This window comes from Pollicipes pollicipes, unplaced genomic scaffold (assembly GCF_011947565.3).
Source record: "Pollicipes pollicipes isolate AB1234 unplaced genomic scaffold, Ppol_2.1 Scaffold_3447;HRSCAF=4054_pilon_pilon_pilon, whole genome shotgun sequence".
NCBI lineage: Eukaryota > Metazoa > Arthropoda > Thecostraca > Pollicipedomorpha > Pollicipedidae > Pollicipes > Pollicipes pollicipes.
Window position 1 is genome coordinate 35,565,191 of NW_023596297.1, and position 23,681 is coordinate 35,588,871.

Below are 23,681 nucleotides of genomic sequence, written 5' to 3' on the forward strand. Positions count from 1 at the left end.
CTGAGTCGACCGCCCGACGGCATTACGGTCTAAGGAAATGATCGCGCTACGAATTTGTTTGGTAAATTTAGGTCTTTCACTTAATAAGATTACCTTTTATGAGCCGCTGCGCTGTATTTTTAGCCAGGCAGTCAGTCGGCTGAATGTCCACGGATCGGACCATAAAATGCCCAGCCGTAATGGACTCGGGTAACACACTCAGGCTACCGACGTCGATGGACAGCGCCCGGCTCTCCCCTATTTATGATCTCGTGTAAATTGGCGGGATGTAAATCTGTGCAGGGTGCAGTAATGCCGGTGGGGTCATGAAGCCGAGGACTCGGGCCCGGGCGTATGTTACGACTCGGCCGTGAGTCGCCGCCTCGTCAACCGCGGCCCCGGAGTCACGAGTCAAATCAGAGACGACGTGCCGCCGTCCGGAGTCGGCGTGAGCGGGGCCGTGTTCGGAGCCCGGCTCGGGTCACGACCAGATAGCCGGCGTGGCTTATGCTGCGGCCACTGTGCCAAGCAACACTCCACGTTGCATACTTAGCTTTGTTCTCCCGTGACGCCCCGACGAGATCTGCGGCCGTGGCCTGGAGCCGGGCCAGAAGGCTGGCGCCGCGGTCTGCGGCGCGTCGGGAGGCCGGCGTGAGGCCGGTGCACGCCCCCGGGCGATGTTATCACGCCACTCACGCGGCCCGCCCGCGTCCGTCACCTGACAGTCGGCCGCGCCGCGCGGCCGGCCGAGGCGTCACTCAGAACGTGGCCGACGGAGCCGTGACGTCATCGCCGATAGGGGGCGCCACCTCCGGCTCAATTAGCCGGCCGTGCACGGCTGACGGGCGACTGTTGTTTAGGACGCCGGATTTAGTGCCGCTGTCTAATTGTCTTCGTCAGCAGGGACAGACGGTGGTGAGCTGAGCTGCTGGGCGCGGCGGACCGGGCGATCGCCGCTCGCACCTGCAGCGGCTGCCGCCGGAAACAGAGCTGATCCGTGCCCGAGGCTGAATGCTTTGCGCTGGTAGCTGTGGTATCTGGTACCCGGAGCAAGCCAAAAGCACTGAAACCGGCGGCTGAAGTCGCCAGCTGCCGGAGCCGCAGAGGCTGACGCTGAGAGCCGGCCGTCTGACCTCAGCGTCGCCTGGCGTCCTCCCTGCCTGGCGGCCGCCTCACCAGCCGCCCGCGGACCGCAGACGAGCTCATAACCCAGCCGAGCAGCGGTGGCCGGGCGCGGCGCAGCCCCTGATTAGCCCCTGACGCGAGGGCGGCAGCGACGGCCTCGGAGGGCTAGGGCCGTGCAGGGGCCCGAGCCTCCGGCGAAGCGTCCTGCAGGGGCCTGCGCCACGCCTGCAGCAGGCTCGTTTGTGGTGCGCGCAGGCCAGGTGCCGGGCGCGCCGGCCGCCGGCCGCCGGTCGGCGTCTGTCGATCGCGCCGCGCCGGCTCGTTTTTGTGGCGGCGCGGCCCGGTCGGGGGCGCCGAGGGGCTGGCGCCGGGCGGGGCGGCCGCCGCCCCAGCCGAGCGCCGATGCTAATGCCGGGCGTTTGTAGATGGGACGTGCGAGCGGCTGGTAATGCCGCTTCACCTGCTGTTTTGAGACGCTTTTTCGGACAGGGAAGATCGTCGCCACTGATAGCTGGTCCATCCCGGTCCCAATCCCCGTCCGCGCAGATCGCTGCGATGCGACCTCCGCCGCTCCTGCTGACAGTGGCGTGGCCCGCATTCCTGTCTGCAACGCCGGCCAGCGGTGCACGTCTGGTCCGTGACGCGACTCGGCGAGGTCGCTGCCGTCCGCTGGCCGCACTGGCGTCGCGCGGTGCGATCCGCGCGCGGCGCGCAGCGGCAGCCAGCGCAGCTGTCCGTCGACGCCGCTGGGCCGCGCGGCTGGCCAGCTATGCGGCGCGCGCGCCGTGCGGCCGGCGCTGCAGAACGCATGCCGTCGGCCGCCGCGCCCCCCGTCGCCCGAGGAACGAGCGGCTGCGTCACGGACGTGGCAACGGGAGGCGGCAAACGGCGCACCCGCGTCTGGCGTGCGTCACATCAAAGCCGGTCTGCTCGGCTGCCTCGCTGGGATTAACGAGCGGCCGTCGCGACGCGGCCTGGCGCGAGTCGACGCGACGTGGTCGACACCTGGCGACACGCCCGCGCCAAATCGATAAGGGCTGCCACCTCGAAACGCTTCCGAACCGCCGCCGCGTTCAGCGGGTCGACACCGAGAACCGAGGTGTGCCGCCGCCGTCGTCGCCGCCGCCGCGCAGGCAGAAACAAAGCACAAGCGAGAAGCAAAGCCGGGCCCGCGACGCTATTCAGCCGCCCCGTCCGACTGTTTCGCGTAATGAACTTTATTTTTTAGCAGCTCTGGCCGGCGGCGGCATTGTGCCGGCCGATGCTGCTGATGCCGTCCATTGTGCATTCTGTGCTGACTCACCATGGCGCCTGCCGGCCGGCCGGTACCGTCGCCAGCCGGTCGCACTGCGCGTACGCGCACACACGCACGGCAGGCGCGCGCGCTGCTTGGCGTGCGTTGTTTGTCCGCACTGTTGCGCGCAGCAGCGACTAATGGCCGTTTTTGTGTCCGTTGCAGGTGAGTAGACGCGGTGACCCGCCGTTGGTTCCGGCGCCACCCGCCGGCCCTCGAGGTCACCGGGCCCTCCAGTGGCGCCCCACCAGCCGTAGCGGTGACGTACCGGCGGGAATGCAGCCGTGCTAACGCTGCGACGGGCGCGGGCCGGGCCAGCGTCCTGACCGTCGATAGAGGGCCTGTTAGCCGTGTTGGAACGGCGCACCGTTAGATGAGGTGTGAGCCGGCGGCCGCGGATCGCGCACGGGAGTACGGCCGCTGATGTGGTGATCCCGGCTGTCGGGGCACGCGCGGACGCTCCGACCCGGGGTGACGGTGTCGTTTACGGCGGGTCGGCGTGAGCTTCTGGCGGATGACACCCTGGGGTGCCGTCGTGGGCCCACCACAGCGAACACGCTGACAGTGCCAGCTGTGGACCCTGCTAGCTGTTTGCCGGGAGTGTGATGCCATCTGGATTTCCCGAAATACCGCATCGCATGATCGCTGTTTTGCTACTCAGCTAATACCAGCTTAACAGCTCTGATCGTCATCGCCTAGCAGCCGCCGCCCGTCAGCTCGACTAGGCTTGCCGTGGCGTTTCATCCTAGCTGCCCTGCCCTACTGGTCGAAACAATTCGCTGTATCACTTCGGCGCCGCTTAACGAAGCGGCTCACCGCCCCTACAACGCCCGGCTCCCAGAGCTGCTGGCAGATAATTGCCTGCTTATTAATCCGGACGGCGCCCGCAGCTGGCAAACGCCCAGACTCCGGACATCGGCGCCACCGCCATTATGGTGCAGAGCGCAGTGGGTTTTCAATAGGGCTATCGGTGCAGGTCGCAAGAGAGGGCAGGCTGTTCGCCGCGCACCGTGCACCGGCACCAAACGGAGACGACACCCGTAGCACCGCTTAAGGTCCCGCCAGGGCCGCTGCCAACTGTTTAAACACATAGTTTTGTGCGAAAAACCGGGAAACAGTGCGGCTTATTCGATGCCGTATTTGAGACATGGCAAAAATAGTTCCCCGCTTGCAAACGCTTCGAAGAGAGCAAAAAAGAGAGCAAAAGGTGCCCAGGGGCGTCATATTGCTAGCTTCCCGAATATTCGCTTCCCAGGCATGAGGCACGGCTGCTGTAGCCTCAGCGGGGCCTTCCACTTTGTTGACAACGGTCTGTGGAGCGGACCAGTAGACGTCGCCGTCCGAGGCGGGCTGGGGGGAGCCGGCCGGCAGTGGTGCCACCTGTCGGCCGGCATATCGAACAATCAGATGGACGGATGCCACTACCTGGCATTCAGTAAAACACGTCGCCCGCCGGCGTCGGCCTCTCGGCGATTAACTCGTAGCGGGCCCGATTTTTCCGATATGATTAATTCGCGCGGGGCGTCCGCATTAATTTCGGCCGCACGGACAACAATTACGTGGGCGCGGTCGAGATGAATCACGGCGCGGCCGGGCCATGAACTGCCTTGGCCCTGTGGTTAGATGAGCGTTCGATGGAAATCCCTACCATACCCGGACAACAAACATGTTCTCTGCCGCGCGGTCGCGCCGTTGAATAGCGAATTCGAAATCAGCTTTACGCTGAAATCCGGCCCGGCTTCAAAGCTTGTTGTGTGGTTAATGCCTTCCGAAAACCATCCCCAAACTCCTGCCGCGGAGCCTGGTTCAGCGCGTGCGCCGCTCCAGCGCGGTGCTGTCCATGCACCGCGTCCCGGCCAAGGCGGGAAGGCCGACCGGCGCCGGCCCGAGGTACACTCGTCAGCTCCTCCGAGCGGCGCCGGGCGCGGCGGTCGGAACTGGCGGCCGGCCGGCGCCGGCCTAAGGTACACTCGTCAGCTCCTCCGAGCTGCGCCGGGCGCGGCGGCCGGCTAACGGGTTGGCCGCATGGCTCGCATCTGCGCATCCTAATCCGGCCCGGCCGGCCAGCCGGGCTCGTTCGGGCGGCTCGCCGGCGCTCTTGGCACGTCAGCGGCTTCCGGGGACGCGAGGCTGACGCCCCGGGCGAAATTTGAAGGCGGTGGCACCGCTGGTCTGCTGCACCGCTCCGCTCGCGAGGAAGAACTATCCGCGGACGCTCGACCGACCGGCCAGAGAAAGCGATTATCAACAAACAGATGCGCTGAGCAGACCGTCAGACAAATCCAATTGCCCGAAACGTAATCCGAATATTTTTGCATTCCCGCGAGTTTGTGGGTTTTGACATCTGACAGACAAAGTGGCGCTGTCACTGGCGGACGGGCCGCGACGCGGCCAAACGTCCGGCTATTGTCCGAACGAACAGCTGTCCCGCTCGGCCCTGTAACTCGTTGGTGATTTGTGCTTGGCTCAGATGAAAACACGAGTCGCATCGGCCCAAGTTATGTTTGCTACCGTATTAGTGCCAGTGGATCTGGGAAGGAAGATGTCTCGCTTGAGGACGGCAGCTGCCGTTTGCGGTGCTCATTCCGGAGAGGCGTCCTGAAAGACCGTGGGAAGCTAGTCTGTAGCTCCCATTCTCTAAAAGGAACGTGGCGCAGATGTCGAGCTGTGAGCGAACTTTTCATCGTGCTTATGAATGCGACGCTTCCCAAACCCACTTCTGTCTCCGGTCGCGGCTTCCGGTGTGTGAGTTCGGCGCCGCTGCCGCCCTCCTCTCAGCGCACGGCGCATGACCGGTGCGCTGTTTTAGTTTCGGCGCGCGGCCGGGAGGGGACGCGGGCGCCGCCGCCAGCGGACGGGTCGTGTTTCCCGCCCCGGCAGCGGCGCGCCACCTCTGCACGGTCCCCCGGCCGCGGTGCGTGTCGCGACTCGGCCATGCGGACCAGGGGCGCCGTTCCCACATTTTTACCGGCGCCGGCGCCGGGTCAGGTTGCCGCGGTGATCGATGCGTGAGCGCGAGACGGCGTCGCGCCGAGCGCCGGGCCTTTGTGGCGCCGGCCGCCGGCCGCCCCCAATGAAGCCGTGGCTGGGCGGCTTTTGTTTCAGGCTGATTTGGCCCACACGGAGTGCGAGCGAGAGGCGGCCGGGCGCCGAGAAGAGTAGGTCAGGACGCGTGGGGGCGCACCGGGCCAGCGCTAAGCCCATTTTCCTGTCACGTCTAAAAAGGCCCTGTCCGACCGGCCTTCAAAAACAGCTTATCAATACCAAACAGTGGTCTCATGAATCCTTAATTAACGTTCGTCAAAGCCGCGCCGTAATGAGGGTGGTCTAAATTAGGCGGAACGACTTGCGTCTCTCTCACGTTCAGACATCGTTTCCCCTGCCCGCGAATGGTCGCAACGCGACGGGGCGTCCGACCCACGACCGCCGAAATTCCGACAGGCTCCTTTATGCCTCGCATTTAAAGGCATCCATTGTACATTCCCGACCCGTGGAACGTGAAGGGGTAAAGAGGCATGGGGCACTTGACGGAGCACAAAAGGCCTGTGAAGAATGCACCGTCGCCCGGTCCCTCCCGACCGCTGCTCCCATCGCGACAAATATCGGGTTACCCTCCGAAAATCGCTCACCTCTGAATGCCGCCCAGGTGAAAATACCCGACACGGATTTAGGGCCGAAAGGCGCGCGCGACCATCAGAACGGGAACAGGACGCGGCGCGCTGGGTGTCCCGCCGAACCGTAATAGTCGTGACGACCGCACGGGCGAGCCGACATGGGCCGGTGTCGGACGCGTGGCGACGCAATCTCATCATACGCAGCCGTATTGATTCCCGTCGCCATGGCAACAGGTCGCAGACAAAGCGCCGCGGAGCTAATAACCAGGTGTGTAATGGGATGCGCCCGTAGCCATGGAGAGCACAGACGCCAATATGTTTTGTAACGAGAGCACCCACGCGTTGGTCTCCGGGGCAGCGTGAGAATTACCGACTCCCCGGAGCGACCAGGGGAGGGGTCGGGCCGGTGCATGTCCCCGTCACATCTCGCCGGCGCGCTCAGGTCGGGTTTACCGGCTTTTTGAATGGTGATCTGCGTCCGTAGGATCATTGATCTCATAAATTTTTTCAAGCACCAAGACTGTTGTCCAGTTGGATGTGTTCGATGGTATCCGCAGCTGCTTGGTGTATTTGGTTAGGTCCAAGATTCCGCAGCTGCTTGGTGTGTTTGGTTAGGTCCAAGATGTCCGCAGCTGCTTGGTATGTTTGGTTAGGTCCAAGTTGTTCGAGGCTTAGTCACTCGTGTCCCTAATCCCTTCAGCACTATCCCCAGTCCGGTATGTGGTGCTCCAGTCCTGTCCACAGTTCCCAGCCCTTCTCCCGTCCCCAGCTCGGACTCGGTCCCCGTTCTCGTCTCCATCCCTGTGGCCGTCGCCAGTGCCGCGTCCGACCGGCCACGGCGTCGGCTGCAGCCCTGGCCATCCCTGTTGGCCGGCGGCCGCCAGCGCCCGTCGCCCAGCTGAGCGGAGCGAGGTCGGTCATCGACGCGTCTCAGGTTCTCACCGGGTCCGCACGGCCGCCAGAGGTCAGCACGTACAGCTGGTCCGGTGCCGCCGGCGCCACCCTGGGAACCCGATCACCGGTCGCCGCGCGCGCGCCGCCTGCAGCGACCGCGGCCGCCTCCAGACGGCCGGGTCGCACCGGCCTCTGCGGGAGGCGGCGGCAGACGGCTGCGGTGACCACGGAAGCCGAGACAGATTAAGCTCTGGGGCAAGGTTCAGCGGATAGCGTAGCGTGATGGTCATCAGCAGCACAGCGCTCCGACGTCGGTTGAAAAAAGGGGCTTCGCCACGTTATGTTGTTGGATATGGACCTTGACCTCACCAGTCGCCGGCGATATGGACTTCGCCATGCTGTTGGACGGAGGTCCGTCGTGGCTTTCTGCGGCGCAGCTCTGTTCAGGGCTGATAAGTTCCAGCTCAGCTTGTCGTTGGGCCGTTCCTGAGCTGCGGCCAGACCTGTCGGCGCGCGGTGTGCGGCGGCGCCGTGCGGCCGGCGCCATGGCACGCCGCAGACGGCATACTTTCCCAGTGGTCGGCGCGGCGCGTGGTTAAAGAGCGAGGCCGCCGCCCTGCCCGCAGCGACTGCAACGCACCGGGCGGCGTCACGCGCCAGCACCAGAGACTGCGACGCGTCCAAACGGCTTGCCGGCGGCGCGGTAACACCAGTAGCCGCCGCGCGCCTTCCCCGTCGGTGATAACCAGCGACCTTGGACTGACGGCGCTATTCTCATCTGATAGCCCTTATCGGAGTGGCGACGTTTAAGCCGGTATCACTGTCTGGACCAGAGTTCGTTTGTGGCGGGCGGCGGGCGCGCGCGGTCCGATCCGGCCACAAGGACGCCTCCCGGGATGCCGACGCACTGGCGCGGCGTCTTTCGCCCGCAGCGGTCTGATGGATGGCGAGGGTCCCGCGGCGTGTCGACCATGGGGCCGGCGGCCGCCGCCGATGTCAAATTTATCGCTGGAACCCACGCTCGTTCACGACTTCCCCAGATCCTAATCAAGATGTCTGCTTTTTATATTCATAAATCCGTGCAGGTTCGGTAGTGTTATTCATATGTAAATTGGGTCTATTAGTTGCAGTGTAGAGAGGATCGAAAGTGTTACGGCTGCCCGCCCAGCGGGGTTGGCCGCCGGTCGGCGCGCCCTGCGCCGTGACTAGCAACGGCTGCAAGTCCCCGTCATGTAGTGCGGGGTGGAGCGGACGGAGGTGGGATGAGAGAGAGAGAGAGAGCCGCGGACGGAGGGAGAGGGGGAGCACGGCGAGGACGTCCCACCCCATCCCGTGTCATGTCTGGCTAACGTGAGATGCACGGAAGGGATCGTCGCGTTCGTGCAAACTTTTCCTTGTTGTTTCGTAACGTGGTATGTTACACCAAGGCCGAGACACCATTTACAAAGTTAGTGATGGGCGTCTAGGAATGTTGCCCAGCTTGTTTACGGACGCTTTTTACTGGAGGAACATTCACTGTTTGCTTTTGCCTGCAAGCGCTTTTGTGTGCGTATTCAATTATTATGGGAGGGATTACTTTCATCTTTTGTATCGCTAGATAAATGTCAACTGTGAATGCCTGTTTTCCCGCGGCGAGCCGGCTTCAACACACAAACAAACCCCAAGGCTTGGGCTTCGCTAACGTTCATGTCTGCAGACTTCAACAGACATTTCAACGTGCTCTGAAAGCGCAGTAACAGACGCTGCCGCTAGAAATGTCAGTCCAAAGCCACGGCCGCCGCACCGGTCAGTGTTCACCGCTTCTGTCCGCGCGTCTCTTCTTTCTGCTGTCATCTCTCTGTTACTCTTCTCGCTATCTCTCGGAACTAATGAAGTATCTAATGGTGGTGCCGTTTGATCGCGCCTGTGACGGCCTCCTCACCGCACGAGTCACGTTTTAAAGGTATTTCACTGAGAGAGCGAGCCGGCGCTATCTTCTCATCACACCATCGGAGTGTTGTCTGATTGTACAGACCGATTTATCTATGGACACGTCGGCCGTAGAGCCGAGAATAGCGCGGTCGGCCGCGGGTCGGTGGCCCTTGTCGGCTGTTTATGACCCGTAGGATCGGCCCGCTGTGAGCGCCGGTGCGACCGCTCCCCGCGGCTGAGTATTATACAGCTGGTGGCGCGTTGCGTGCCACGAGGGTGAAGACCCGCTCGGCACGCTCTGCCCCGCTCTCGTCACAGCCCATAACCATCTCGCTGCCAGTGACGAGTTGCCGATGGAGAAGTTTCCAAGATCTGCTTTCGTGGACAGAATGACGCGCCGTGTTTGGATTTCGTGTGCGATAAAGCTATCACACCGCATGCCCAGGTATGCCACCCGAGGCAGCGGCTAGTAAATTAACAGGCCGACAGAACGTTTCCAAGTTCATTTGAATGCAAACAGCACGTAAGACCGTTTTTACACCTCACTCTGAATATTCTAACGGTGAATCACTCCTGCAAAAATAGGCCAGTCTTAGTAAACGCCAAAAATGCGCTCCCCCAGTTTCGCCGGCTGTGATCTCCATACTAATGGTGGTGCGGTTAATCTCGGGTAATTACTCTGACATGATATAGCGGCCGGATGACTGTACTGGCGCCGCCGCGCTGGGAGGCGTGCGCTGCCGGCCGGCGCGCCGCGTTCGACAACCCTGCGCCGACCTGCTGAGTCACCAAATGCCCCGGTCACGCGCCGAGCCGCCGATCGGGCGCCGCTGATCCGCCGCGAGGTGGCGCTACAGCGGTGGCCGGGGCGCCGGTCGGCGCCCCGCCGCCCCGGGCACTTCCTGGCCATGGCCGGGTTTGAGAGTTAGCCGGCTGAGGGTAAAACCGTCCGATAACTCAACGGGCGGACGTCGGGTCGCCACCTACCGGGGATGATGGTGGCTATGCTTCCTGCCTCGACTTTTTGCCCTCAACCGGCTCGTCTCCACGATCCTCCTCGCCCTTCTCCTGGCCACCATCCATCGCCCGCCTCCTCGCGCTTGCCACACCTTCGCCGTCACTCGGCCGCCGCCGGCCGAGCGCGGAACGGTCTCCCCACCGTGCAGCCGTGCTCGGACGCGCCCGTCGGTCACCATCCACCCACGCGTGGATCGCCGCTCCCCCGCCCCCTCGCTCACCGCGCCGCTCACCGGCCCAGGTCGAGGTCGAGGTCAGGTGCCAGCTTTATCTCTCGCGCTCCTCCCCGCCTGGCGTCCGCCCCGCCACTACAGCCAGTGTCCATGGCTCGTTCGGCGAGAAAATGGTCCTTGATGAATGGTGATCGAGCGGGGTCACACACATTCCTGTCTGTGAGGGTGGACCGACTCGGTTGGCGCCCAAAAATGCCAGAGAACGTTGCACGCTAGGCGATTGTTTAGTTAGTTCACTTTCGTCTGGACTTGCCTTCTTCGGCCTTGGCCCAAGTGTTTATGGAATATTTTGCAATGCAGTGGTATGCTTCGTACACTTATAACAGCGTATCAGCGCTGCAGCATGCAGATAATCAACCGTGCATTGCAAATATGTAATTAGTTTACGATGCTGCGGTCAGACATCAACATAGGAATTCGGCATACCCAACTGGTGTCGGCACAGGTGACCCCGAGCCGCAGACACATCTTTAGATATGTGATCGTTGGCTACCACCCCGCGCACCCCGGACATGAAACCTGTGGTTCGAAGAGCGACGGTGTGTTTGATCTGTAATAAATGACGAACGGCCAAAACAGCTGTGCCAGTCAGTTAGTCTGTTTGTTTGTGCTGTGTCCAGTCCGTTTTAATTGGCGCCTGGCCAAAGCGGCAGCTATGCTTTGTCCTGCCGACATTTATGCGGATCATGTGCGGCCCTTTGGATCCAGTCGTTCCGGGCTCGCTTCTCACGGCCGAGTACTCACCACCCAGCGCCTCCAAAGGCGTGAGAATCAGCGATAACCTGCTGGATTGCATTCGCCAGGGGCGGCCCAGCGTCCGCTGCTCCGGTACCCCTCCGCTCTAGCGGCCGCCGACTCGTGCCAGCCGCGACTCTCCGCGCTGCTCGGCCGCGGTCCGAGGCTCACAAAATCGATATCCGGTCGCCGCTCCCAGTCCGGCAGCAGCGCAAGCCGGCTGTCTGCGCTGCCTGCGCGCCGCGCGGAGCGGGTCGCATTCTGCGCCGCGCCGCCGGCGCCACTCCGTAACCCTCGTAAACTCCTGCAGCCGGTGTTATTAGCTAAACGATCCGGTGCGGTCGACTGTTCACCAAAATTATAGGTCCATCGCCGTTCCCACACCCGTCGCGATCTGCATACTTCGGGCGGTTCTGCTTACCCGACCGCGGCGGCGGTCAGGGGTGTAGGCCATGCCGGCGCGCCCCGGACGGCGGCGGCGTCGGGATCTTCCGCTATTGACAACCTATCACTTGAATGGGCGCCTCAAACAGAGCGGATCCTCGGAACAAAGGAACCGATTCGACTAAAATGGTACGTTTCGTTAACAATGACGTTCCGCAACACTGAGCGAGTGTGCAATCTTTATTTGATATCATTCCCCTTGCCCTTTATCCTTGCTTCGTCTATTCTTTATCAATGCCTGTCTCTTGCTCTTTTTCTGTTTTTCTATTTTTCCTTCCTCTTTCTCTCGATCTCCATCTTACACCCTCTGCTCCCCTTTCCCCCTCTCTGTTTCTCCCCTTTCTGTCTTCCTCCCTCTCTCCATCGCCTCCCCTCTTCTCTCCCTCCCTCCACCCGGTGAAATCTTGTCCGGGTTGGCTGATGCTCTTCCAATCAGCACCTACGGCCAGGCCGCGCCCGGGGCTTCTCACGGTCTGCCCGGCCGGCGGCCGCCCTCCTGCGTGATTGCTAATCCCGGCAGCCGCTGCCGACCTGTCGCATTTTTATTTTCCATTACTTAGAAGCCGTAACAAGTCGGCAGAAGCCCGTTGCGCGCCAGTGCGCGGTTAATGGGTGGTCGACGCGCCGGCGGAAGCGGCCGTCGTCGAGCGGCGGTCGTAGCCGCGACCGCGGCGGCGTCTGCGGCTGGCCGCCACTTACGCGCCATGACCAAGCGCCCGCGGCGCCGCCCCGGGATGGTGACAAACCCGGCGCGGCACGCAAACACGCGAGCGGCCATGCACGCGTCCGCGGGTGCCCGGTCGCGCGCGGGGTACGCATGCGCGGGTTCGTAAGTGAGAGAGCTCAACGTACGAGAGCTCGAGTGTTCTCACGCTCGAGCGCTCCCACGTGGGTGTGTCGCAGAGCAGCTCCGTTCTCTTCTGATGACGCGGGGCCGGACCCGGGTGGTCCTGCGCGCGGGAGATTGGCCGACCGGCGGCTCGGTCAGACGGCGGCGCAGACCGCCGAGAGGAGTCCTCGGCGCCGGCGGCTGGCCAACGAGCGGCGCCGCTGCACCAGCCGCGCGATTGGCAGGAGCCCTCCCCCCACCACCGCCGCCTATTCACCGCTAATGGCTGCTGCACCGCATTGGCCGTCGCGCCACATCGGCCGCCGCGCCACAATGGTCTCTGCGCCACATCAGCCACGTCTGGAGTGCTGCCCCGCCCGCTCACTCTCTTCCCGTCCGGTCCGGCCTTCGGCGCGAGGCGCCATCTCGCTGTCGTGGGCGTCGCGTCGCGGTTGCGACTCTGCTGGCTCACTGAGGTCCCTCAGCCAGCGCCAGACTACGTCGGCTAGGTGCTGACGAAAAGCATTGCTGAGACGTCTGGTGGAGAACGGGCGTGCACCAGCACCCATTTATGCGCGCCTTTTCTCCGCGGACGTCGGCAGGTCGCCGACACGGTGGACAAGCCGGCATGTGACGACAGCCGCTGTCGTGTACCGTCCTGTCGGCCGCTCAGCCGCTGCCGGGCGAGCTTCGTCCCACGACGGACAGGTGTCGCCACCTGCGGCTCGCCCGGCGCCGTCCGCCCGGCTGCGCACCAGACTGATCGTCGCGCCTCCTCTCGGCCCGCCGCGCCGCTCAATATCGCGAGCTTATTACGCTCGAGACCGGGCGGCAAAAACCGGCGGCTCAACTGTCGCGAGCCGGCGGCGGCTTCTGGGCAGCGGTGGCCGGCAGCGCACCGCTCCCCTGCGCGCGGCGTGGCGTGCCGGCTAACCAGACGCGACGTCCGCGCTGCACGCGCTGTCAGCCGGCGCGGCGGCGCCGTAATTGCACAATGCCGCGCTGGGCGGAGCCCTGCAGGCGAGGATGCGGGCAGCGCAGCGATCGCCGCCCTCCGCTCGGTCGACTGCACCGCAGCCGGTCGGGATGCGTCGGCAGCCGTGTTCGCGGCTTGTAGCGGCGCCGCGGCGAGTAGCGCCGCCGGGCTGACGTGGCGCGGCGCCCGATCTGGGTCGGGGGCTGAAGTGGCGCGCGTCGCCGCGCGGCGGCCGCCGGCGGCGGCGCGATACCGATCTGGAGAGAGCGGCGGCCGGGCGCGAGGGAGGAGATGCGAGAGGAGCTGGGGAGGAGCGGCCCGGGCAGAGGCTGGGCGGCGGGGGCGGCAGGGTCGGGCCCTGTGTTGTAGGGACGAGCGAGACCCCACGCTCACCCCGGCCGCACCGCGCCGCGGCGTCACGAGCGGGGCGAGCGGCAGTGTCGGGTTCTGCGCCGCGCTTGCCGCCTCGCGGCTTGTTTGCGGCCGGGCGCCGAGTCCCGCGCGGCAGGTGTGAGCCCGCCGGGCCGGCCGGCCGAGATTGGCCTCTACCTGGCCCACCGTCCGCTCGGCGCCCCCGTGCCCGGCGCGGTCGGCGTGAACAAGGTGCGTGCGAGCCGCCCCGCGTGTCGGCAGCAAATGCCCCGTTGGACGCGGAGCTGGCGGCGGCAAATGCCCCGTTGGACGCGGAGCTGGCGGCAGGCGCGGCTGCGGGCGCTGTTCATCCCCGGGATTTGTTGTGCATTGGCACGGCTCACCGCTGTGGCGCTGCTCCTGTCCACCGAGCCGGCTGTTGTTCGCCGTCCCGCCGTCGGCTCTTATTCGGCGGGTTTTCGGTGAGCGCACATCGTCTGTTGGCTCGTAAAAGTCGGGCCGCTCTTTCTGGCAGCGCCACAGATCAGGCTTATTCGCGCTGCTGAACACTGGATAACATTGTCGCGGTGATTTAGAGGCTGATAACTGTGCATGCTAAGCGTCCCACGCCGACACGGCTTTCACGTGTCTCCTGCGGCGCCAGCTGGTCGGCGGGGGATGTCCTAGCGGCAGCAGCAAAACTTTGTGCAATATCCGGTCGGTGCCAGATATCCGGCCAGTTACACGTTTGCAATCTTGCCACATTGTCACATGACCACTGACGTCGGCATAACTAACACGTTCTGTCATTTCCGGAAGGGTCAGCCTGCTATTCATCAGCTTCCGGCGATGGTCTTCTATTTCAGAGGCCAACGCTGAACATTTGACTATTTTCAAACCTATAACTGTGCTAGATACTACTGTGCTGGGCGCGGGCTGGATATCCTGCCATTTCCGGGGCGCAGGCTGGATATCCTGCCCTGCTGGAGGGGCCCCGGCCGCCTGTTTGACTTGGACCCCCGACATTATTGACCGGCATACCAGCCATGTGTGCCCTCGGCCATCCAGTTCCGATTTGCCAAACAGGCCGCAGCTACAAAGGCGACATCCGACACCGCGGTGGCCAGAGCAAACGCCCTGGCCGCAGGAAATCCTTATCCCCGGCGCACAGTCAATATGAGCTGAACAAACTGACCGGCGTGGTCGGCCCGATAGCGGCCCAATTTGGCCCAATGACCAGGACGGGGCTCGATACGGCGCCACTCAGACCGGTCAGAGAATGCCAGTGTCTGGCGTGCGTGCATCCTCAGAATCGAGCTGCGAGCAGTGAGTGTTGCCATCACGCCGAAGGCCGACAGCAGTCCTTATCTACGTCCGCGATTGCTTGCGACCGGCTCTAAAACAGAGCCTGCGGTCCTGCGGCTGGTCGGCTTGGCTGCGGCACCTGATCCTTCCCGCAGCATCAACTCGAAGCGTCTATCACGGCGCCGACGCCGTCCCGAGCGGGAGCGATGAGCGAGTGCTCGCGCGCTGCCTGCCGACCGCTCACCCACCGCAGCACCGCGGTGTCCTCCCACCCGCGCTGGGCCGCCTCCGAGGCTCGGACGCCGCAGAGACCGGTGAAAGTGACGAGCCGTGCACGGCGCTCCACCCCTCATCAGACGGGCGTGGACGCGGCCGACTCTCAGCGCCGGGCTCGGCCGCCGCGGCCTGACACGTGCGCTGATCGATGGCAGCTCAGCTGCAACACGAGCCCGTTTTTGCGGCGGCTCCGCAGTCGTGGGAAGCGGTGGAATGCGTCCGGTTGAAGGCGGGAGTGGGGTAATTGACGGGACCGGGTCGCGACTCGCGCGGTCACGTGATGACCGGCGGTTTCTCTTTTTGCAGATTCCAGATCAGCAATACAGATCACATCATCGACGTGAATAAAGGGAACAACTTGTTCGAGTACGATCAAGTGACCATCATTTGCCCCAGCTACAACGAGTGGACTAGGGAGGAGGACACCGAGAAATACATCATCTATAACGTAAGCAACTGCTGCTTTTATATATGTTTTCTCCGCATGCCGTTAACTGCTGATGACTTTAGAACATTGTGCTGTGTCCTGCTTGCATCTGTTTTGACACGTGTTTCCAGTGACGTGTCTCTGGCATATCATACGAAGTAAATTGAGCAATGACCAGTCTACTGTGATTCACATGGTTACGTGCGGCGCTCACTTGTGTGTTTCACGGATTACTGTGATATTGCGTGTGGTACGCGTCTGACACTGTGGTACCGCGCCTGGTCCCCGTCTGACATTATGATACTGCACCTGGTTTGCTTCCGACACTGTGGTACTGCGCCTGGCCTCGTTTGACAATGTGATACTGCGCCTGGTCCCCGTCTGACATTACGATGCTGCGCCTGGTTCGCGTCTGACACTGTGATGCTGCGCCTCTTACCAAGCATCAGATAGCGTATCTTTCCCACCATTTGAACCGTGAATCGCCTGGGCCAGTCGGTGGCCTCTCCTGTCCCCGCGCCGGTGGGCCTTCCGCCGGCCAGTCCGGCCGTGTTAACACCGCGTCCGTTCGCGCGTTTAGCGCCAAGGCCGCCGACTATAATTGATCTTGAACGGGAAAATGGCGTCGGCCAGCTGACGGTGCGTCCACCGCCAGCCATGACGCACGTTACGACGCGCCGCGGCAGTGGCGCAGCCGGAGCTCCCGCCTTGCGGACGCTGCAGAGTCCCCCCCCCCCCCGCCGCACACCTCCAGGAGCCAATCATCACCGGTCGTCAGGGGCGCATCTGAATGCGGCGCGTCCCCACCCGCGCCGCGTCCGTCCCGTATACGGCGGTGCGCGCTCCGGTGGCGCCGCGGGGTTCAGGGAGCGCCCCCTTGCTGCAGACGGGGGTGCGGTCCGCGTCACCGCCGGGCGCGTTGCATGTCGAAGCGACATGAATCGGTCGTGACTGGCCGGCCGAAACAGACCTGGGCCGCCGGCGCCTGACCGCCCGGCTCCGACGCCGCGCCGCCGAGCCGCGCGTCCAGCGGCACGGAGGCTGCCGGCCGTTCGCAGCTTGATCAGACGTCCAGTCTGAAGGCTGAAGGGCGCAAACCGCAGCAGCTCCTGAACGTCAGTTAGTGTAATTTCCTCGCTTTTACTCTGCCTCCTCTTCATGACAATCTCCCCTCCTTCCCTCTTCTCTCTCTCTCTCTCTCTCTCTCTCTCTCTCTCTCTCTCTCTCTCTCTCTCTCTCTCTCTCTCTCTCTCTCTCTCTCTCTCTCTCTCTCTCTCTCTCTCTCTCTCTCTCTCTCTCTCTCTCTCCTCTCTCTCTCTCTCTCTCTCTCTCTCTCTCCTATATCTCTCTCTCTCTCTCTCTATCTCCTCTCTCTCTCTCTCTCTCTCTCTCTCTCTCTCTCTATCTAATCTCTCTTCTCTCTCTCTCTCTCTCTCTCTATCTCTCTCTCTCTCTCCTCTGCCTCTGCTTGTTCTCCCGTTCGCGCTCCCCGCAGCACCAGTCCCGCTCCTCCGTCGTCCTGCCGGCGCCGCGCCTCCCCGTCCTCCGGCGCGCGCGCCAGCTGGAGACAGACCAGCCGATAATCCTCCACCTGAGCCTGGCGAGCCGGGCCGCGCCGGCGCCGCCATTCAGGCGCCCTCGGGACCGCTTTGTCCGGTCGTCCCCCACCGCGTCGGTGTCTCTCCCGGCCGGTCCGGCCCGGCTCATTGAATCCTCTTCACGTCAGTTCATAACGAAATCGCTGCCCGCCGGCGCGCTCAAAGCCGGCCACTTGGCGCGGCGCACTCCAGTTAAGCGGATCGGCGCGCGGCGCGGGCGGCGGCGGCGGCGGCGGCGGCGGCGCGCGCCACAGGCTGGCGTGGACCGCGCGGCGTGCGTCCGCGCCCCTCGGGGCCTGGCGGTCCGTCGCGTACATAGACCAGAGCAGGCTGGCCGTGCGTCAGGGCGGCGGCGAAGGCGAACTCGCTCCGCAGTGGCGGTCTGACAGTGGTGTCAGGGCGAAGGTCGTCGCTGAACACTCTGTCAAGAAGGTGTAGGTGGTATTTCGTCTCAGCCGTGGGTGTCGAGGCCGGCGGTGCAGGGCGGGGGTCTCAGCCCTCTGGCGACGGCGCCTATCATCTCGCGAGCTTTATCGGGCGATTAAACCGAGTGAATGGCGCCTGAGCAGCCCAGCTGAACCTCCTCGCCTCCCATGATGCAGCCACGCTGTGCTGAGCCGGGCCCCAGTCACGGGAAGCTTGAGGCGGCCGGGTTTATGTCGACATAAGAGCGCCACGTCACTGATGGTCCGCGCGGCCTGTGCTGACCGCGCCGCAGCCTGAGCTGACCGCGCCGCTGTCTGAGCTGACCGCGCCGCGGCCTGAGCTGACCGCGCCGCGGCCTGTGCTGACCGTGCCGCAGCCTGAGCTGACCGTGCCGCAGCCTGAGCTGACCGCGCCACAGCCTGAGCTGACCGCGCCTTTTTCACCGCAGGTCTCCAAGGAGGAGTACGACACGTGCCGTATCACTAACCCCAACCCGCGCATCATCGCCGTCTGCGACAAGCCGTACAAGCTGATGTTCTTCACCATCACGTTCCGGTCGTTCACACCGCAGCCGGGCGGCCTGGAGTTCAGGCCCGGGCAGGACTACTTCTTTATCTGTAAGGGCGCCCCACCATCCGCTGACGCTGTCTCTGCTCAGACAACAGCGTTGAGTGTCTGCTGTTAGGTAGTAACTTGTAGCAAGCGGGGGAAGGGGAGCTTGTTGAGTCATGTTCGTTATCGTGAATGAACGTGCTCATGTAATTCAAGCTGATTGAACCGTAGCAGTGCGTGATACGATGTTAATGTTCGTACATGTTCTGATCGTGCGGTTGAGCGAAATGTTCCTCTCTTTTCAAGCGCGGTTCATCGGAAAGAACGGTAACTACGTGTGGCCTGGCGTGCAATGTAGCCTCGTTTCGCTCAGCTGGTGCATGTAAAGCACCGCCATTCACCACCCTGCAGCTATGCACTCCACCTCCAGCTGCATGCCTCCTGCACCTTGCCGCCGCTTGCCTGGGCGTTTAGCTGCCCTCCAGCCCGTCTACGATGCGGCCCTTACCGCCCAGCCCGGCGGCGAACTGTACCGACTCCCCTCTCTCTGCCTTGCGGTCCTGCTGCGGCCTAACTCAGCGGTGGAGGCGGCGGCCTGCCCGCTCGCCCCCGCCCGGCCTCCGTGTGCGCATTCAGCAGCGACTGCCAGGATGACGCGATTGCCAACAGCAGCCCGCCCTTCCCGGCTCCGTCCTCACGCGTCTCGTTTGTGTTTGTCTGCATGTTTGTGAGCCTGGATGTCGACTTCCGGAAGAGCTGCTCCGGGTGCAAGCGTCAATTCACTGTCTGCACTTCACTCTTTATACGTTCAGAGTACCTGCTGCTGGTGCCCCGTGTGCGGTTTCAAAGCGACGTGCGCCGGCGACTGGTCACGAATAATCCCAAGCACCACCGTCACCCCATCCATTGTATCGCTCACGCCTATATCGTGATGCAACACAACTTGGACATCATATCTGCCCAAGGGTAGGGAGGCAGCCGGCCAGGTGGGGTCACGTGCCCCGCGTGACATCTCTGGGAGCGTGCCCTCACGACCCGTCCGTCTATTGCAGCGACATCCGCCCGGGGCGACATGCTGCGTCGCATCGGCGGTCGCTGCTCCACGCACAACATGAAGGTTGTCTTCAAGGTGTGCTGCAACGAGACGGAGCAGAACCACATCGTCGACCACGGCACCGGTGAGCGAGGGAGGCACGGAGGGGTGATGGGCGAGGCGGTGACTCAGGCGGGTCGCTCGGCCCTCTGGTAGCTCGCTATCGGCCAGGCCGTCCGCGGCCGAAGGCTCCCATGACCATACTGGCGGCACGAGCTGGCGTGAATCTGGCAGCGCGGCGCGCACGAGCTGGCATGGATCTAACACCGCGGCGCGACGCGGCTGGCGTGAATCTGGCAGCGCGGCGCGCACGAGCTGGCATGGATCTAACAGCGCGGCGCGGCGCGGGTGGCATGGATCTGGCGGCGCGGCGCGGCACGGGCTGGCATGGATCTAGCGGCGCGGCGCGGCACGGGCTGGCATGGATCTAGCGGCGCGGCGCGGCGCGGGCGGCATGGATCTGGCGGCGCGGCGCGGCACGGGCTGGCATGGATCTAACAGCGCGGCGCGGCGCGGCTGGCATGGATCTGGCGGCGCGGCGCGGCACGGGCTGGCATGGATCTAGCGGTGCGGCGCGGCGCGGGCGGCATGGATCTGGCGGCGCGGCGCGGCGCGGCTCGCATGCCGGCGACACGTGCGGGCCAGTCAGCTGCGACGGCACATCAGCTCGGGAACGTTCCGGAGTGACATCCTGTTCAGCCGAGGGGTGACGCCGCAGATCTACCGGCGGAGCAGCTGATGCAATGTGCACGCGGTGGTGGTCACAGTCGCTGCATGAGATATCGTCTATCGGTTATCGTCGCTTGCGGATCGGACTGGTTTGGCAAGGTCGTGAAGGCCGATTGTTGCACTTCGGAATGCTTGCATGGCATGGATGTCAACGTGGATTATTCGGAGACGTTCCACGGGTGGACGCAGCAGGTGAGCCGCGAACATGAGCGCTCACTGAGCTGTCGCAAGAAGCCGCGGATCATAACACTGATATACAATTATCATCCATCACCCCATATGTGATGCAAACGCATGCCCATAAATTTGCAACAATTTTTTGCTCACCCATAAGCGTTGGACGTGCCACATGACCCGAGCCTCACACCGACGGCCGACGCGTGTCCGGCACTCTGGAGACCTTTGTCGGCCCCGTGGCTGACGTGTTGCCGCGCCCTCGACAGGTGCTCTGCCCGGGCCGGGGCCGCAGCAGCCGCTGCCGGCCGACGAGGCGGCGTCGACCGCGACGCCCGACTGGCTGTCGGCGCGGACGACGGCGGTCAGCACGGCGCGCCCGACCACGCGCCACTCGTACAAGGGCACGCACGACCTGTACGGCCTGCACGTGCCTTCCATCAACGTCAAGGCCACCACTAAAAAGACAGGTAAACCGCCGCCGTCAGGGGAGACGGGTGTCTCGCGTGTGATGAGTTCGGTCGTGATGGCGCGGTGCTGTCACGACCGGGACAAGGTAAGCCACTTGCAGAAGGGTTTTGTGTTCGCTTGGAGTGACGCTGTTCAGTTTAGCCGTCGGGACAGCAATGTGATGGAGAAAAGAGCGGTAGCGTTGGCGAATTGCGGTCGGGCACGTCTTCGGATTGGTATGCGGTGTCGTCTCTCACGCCGATTCCTGTTGCAGACGAGTTCGACAAAAACAAACACCCGAACGACGGTGTGGCGAAAAAGGGAGGACTTAAGTCGGCGGCTGGGAGCTTGGACTCATGCGCAGCGCTAGCCGTCAGCATAGGTCTCCTGTTACTGAGGCTGGTGCCCGGCTGAGTCGCCGACGACGCCAATAGCCTGTGTAAATGCGTGTACAGGCGTGCGTGAGCGAGTGAGTGTGGACGCGCTGCAGTGCTGCCATCGTGGGACAGCTTACGGAAGCTGTGGTTGCGGACACGTTGTCGTGGCGCCTCCAGCGGCTGGGCGGTCGCCGCGTGAAGCTTTACTTTGTGATTGAGGATCGGGCTTGATTGAAGATTGAAATTGACGGATGATTTTGTGATGGAAGATATTTTGCTGGCCATGTGTATGAGGGCCATTGTGATACGTTGTACTTGTATTGTCCTATCTTGAATGTTAAATGATGATAATAGCCTTCCTGCCGCCAGACATATTGTAAACCATGTGGATAAGTCAGAGCGACGGTAGATGCTAGTATTATCCTACAAGCGGCAAATCCTGATTCTCTCTTCTGTGGTGTGTTCACGCTGAGGCACCGCCTCCCTGCTCCGTCGGCGTACTTTCCAGATTTGCCGTACCGTTCACATAGCAAGTGCCTACATCGTCAGGTTTCAAGTGGCCACTCGCAAATGACGGAGCGCAGCCATCGTCGGCGTTGTGTTAGTGTTGGACGTTTCGTTGTACTGTTGCGTGTTCTGCCATCTTCTGCTGTCTCCACCAATGTTCCTGACGGATTGCTCAGAGAATACGTGCTTGAACGATCAATAGTTTATCAGCCGCTCTCGGGCTTGGCCAAATGTGAACTTAGGTTTTGTCATCAAAATGTCGTGTGCCATATGACTGTTGTTCTTGTTGCGTTTCGCTTTGTCTCACCTGGAAGCCCGGCGACACATCAGCTAGATCGCTTATCCCAAAGAGGCCGTCATATGATTTATTTGATCAACAGCATCTGCTCCTTTTCTCAATCGGTTCGGTACGTGTAAGCTTGATTAGAGGCAACAGCGGAGCGTTTCCTTTCTCAAGGTGCATCATCTTTTATATCTAGCTTGTACTTGAATGTAATAAATACTTGTCATCAGAATTTCTTCCAATGCGTGGCGGTTGTCGTGCGGCCCCTCGTCATCACGTAAACCCGGCATGAGTGCAGGTCTGAAGCAGCAATCTTCTCCTTTTGAAGGCGCGGACGAGATGCCTATGCATGGACTCGCTGGCTGAACGGAGGTTCGGGATCACAGAATCATCCAATGACGACGATACGTAGAAGCTGATCAAAATAGCATAGATAAGCCACGGAGATCACAGACTGCTCTATCTGGATCTCTGATATCGTCACAAAAATGGAAACGTTGCGGATATATTTACCACGCTGGGCACGCAGCGCTACAGATCAATTGAGAGGGCGGGGGGAGGGGGGACGGCGTGATGGTCACATAAACAGATGTCTATGAAAGTCAACATCATATGACTCGGCCTTAAGAATGTCGTCAATAACAATGGACAAAATGTCCACATTAAGCACACACGGTGCAAATTGTAGATTTCCTAGGTCCGTTCGTAGATCTTAACAAATATCAATAAACACAGATAGCGCGTCTCAACAACAAAACAGATCAACAAACATGCATTGACAGCTCGTGTACTCATGCACAGCAAACCTCAAACCAGCAAACCAAACCCATCGATGGACACTACGACCCGTCCACTGGCACGCAGCTACAAATGTTAGAGTAAAAGGCTAGGGGTTCGCGCACCGTTCGCGGCTTCTTCACATTCACAGCCTTTGTACCGGCAGCAGGGTGGACCCCTGGCGGCCTTTCCTAGCAGCAGATCCCTTTCGAGGTCATCCCTTAGTGAGACCGGACGCCTGCCGCGCGCCAGCCACCGCTCCGCGTCTGCCTCCGCCGCCCGGCCGGCACGCCGTCATTGGACGATCGACACCTTGCCGTCGCGCAGCCAGCGGCCAAGCAGTGGGTCAGACTCGGGCGGGGCGGCGCCGGGCGCGCGGCGGCGCGGCGGCGGCCGCCGGCCCGGCGATGCCAGCAGCCGGTCCAGCAGCGCGTCCGCCGCCGGCGTACCGTCGGTCGACCACGCCCGCCGCGGGCTGTCGGCACACGCCAGGGCAGCCGGCGGGGCGCCGCCGACGGCGGGCGGCGGCGACCGCGCCACGCTCGCCGCCGACAGGGTCGCGCCCGCGGCGTCCTGGGCGGGGACGGCGCCGGTGTGAGGTCCCGAGTCCACCGGTCCGGCCGCGGCCTCCGGGACCGCGGAATGCAGCGGTCCAGCCGCGGCTTCAGCGGCGTCGGCAGGCCCCTCACCGACCGCGTCTCTCAGCGCGGTGCTGGCCGTCTGGCCGGCACTGTCGCACTTCTCCGCGCCGCTCCGGCCACCCGGAGCAGCGCCGTTGGCGGCCGGCGCCGGCCGAGAGGCTGCCGCCCGGCCGTCGGTACCCTCCCGAGCGGCGACCACCGCCCACCCGCCGCCCGCTGGCCCCCCGGCGCGAGCAGCGCTCGTCCCAGGTCGATGCGAGAAGCGAACAGTGACGCGCCCGCGGTGTCGGCCCGCTCTGTCGGTGGTTTTGCGGTGTTTTGCAGGCAGCGTTGGCACCGGGTCCACGACACGGGCTGGATGGGCGCTGAAACGGCGAGAGGAACTCACTAAGAGATATTACTCACTGACAAACTGTTCAATTTGCTTATATAATATCTCCCTCGCTCACTCCCTCAATATAAAATGTCACCCTCTTTCTATCCCTCTCAATATGAGCTGGGCATTTGTCACTGAGACGGACAGCCATGCCCAAACTTTGTACAATATCTGAGAAACTCGTAGCGGCCTCATGACTGTCGTGACCTTCGGTGCATAGCAACAGACTGCAGACCTAATTACGAAAGGAGGCAGGATGGAGCCGGGCGGACGATAATCAGTCGCACA

The 23,681-nt window shown here is 62.8% G+C and overlaps 1 protein-coding gene across 2 annotated transcripts in view; it reads left to right on the plus strand.

Moving 5' to 3' along the window:
* The window catches only part of LOC119091291 (ephrin-B1), a 34,521-nt gene extending 12,690 nt beyond the window's left edge, over positions 1 to 21,831 (plus strand). The window contains exons 2-7 of one of the 2 annotated variants that reach the window (XM_037213984.1): positions 15,290 to 15,431; positions 17,883 to 18,051; positions 18,293 to 18,313; positions 19,039 to 19,164; positions 20,252 to 20,452; positions 20,707 to 21,831. In XM_037213984.1, coding sequence (XP_037069879.1) covers positions 15,290 to 15,431; positions 17,883 to 18,051; positions 18,293 to 18,313; positions 19,039 to 19,164; positions 20,252 to 20,452; positions 20,707 to 20,846 — 799 coding nt within the window. In that variant the 3' untranslated portion in view covers positions 20,847 to 21,831. The remainder of the gene's footprint in view (positions 1 to 15,289; positions 15,432 to 17,882; positions 18,052 to 18,292; positions 18,314 to 19,038; positions 19,165 to 20,251; positions 20,453 to 20,706) is intronic. The other variant, XM_037213985.1, reaches the window with a different exon arrangement.
* Positions 21,832 to 23,681: the final 1,850 nt, after the last annotated feature.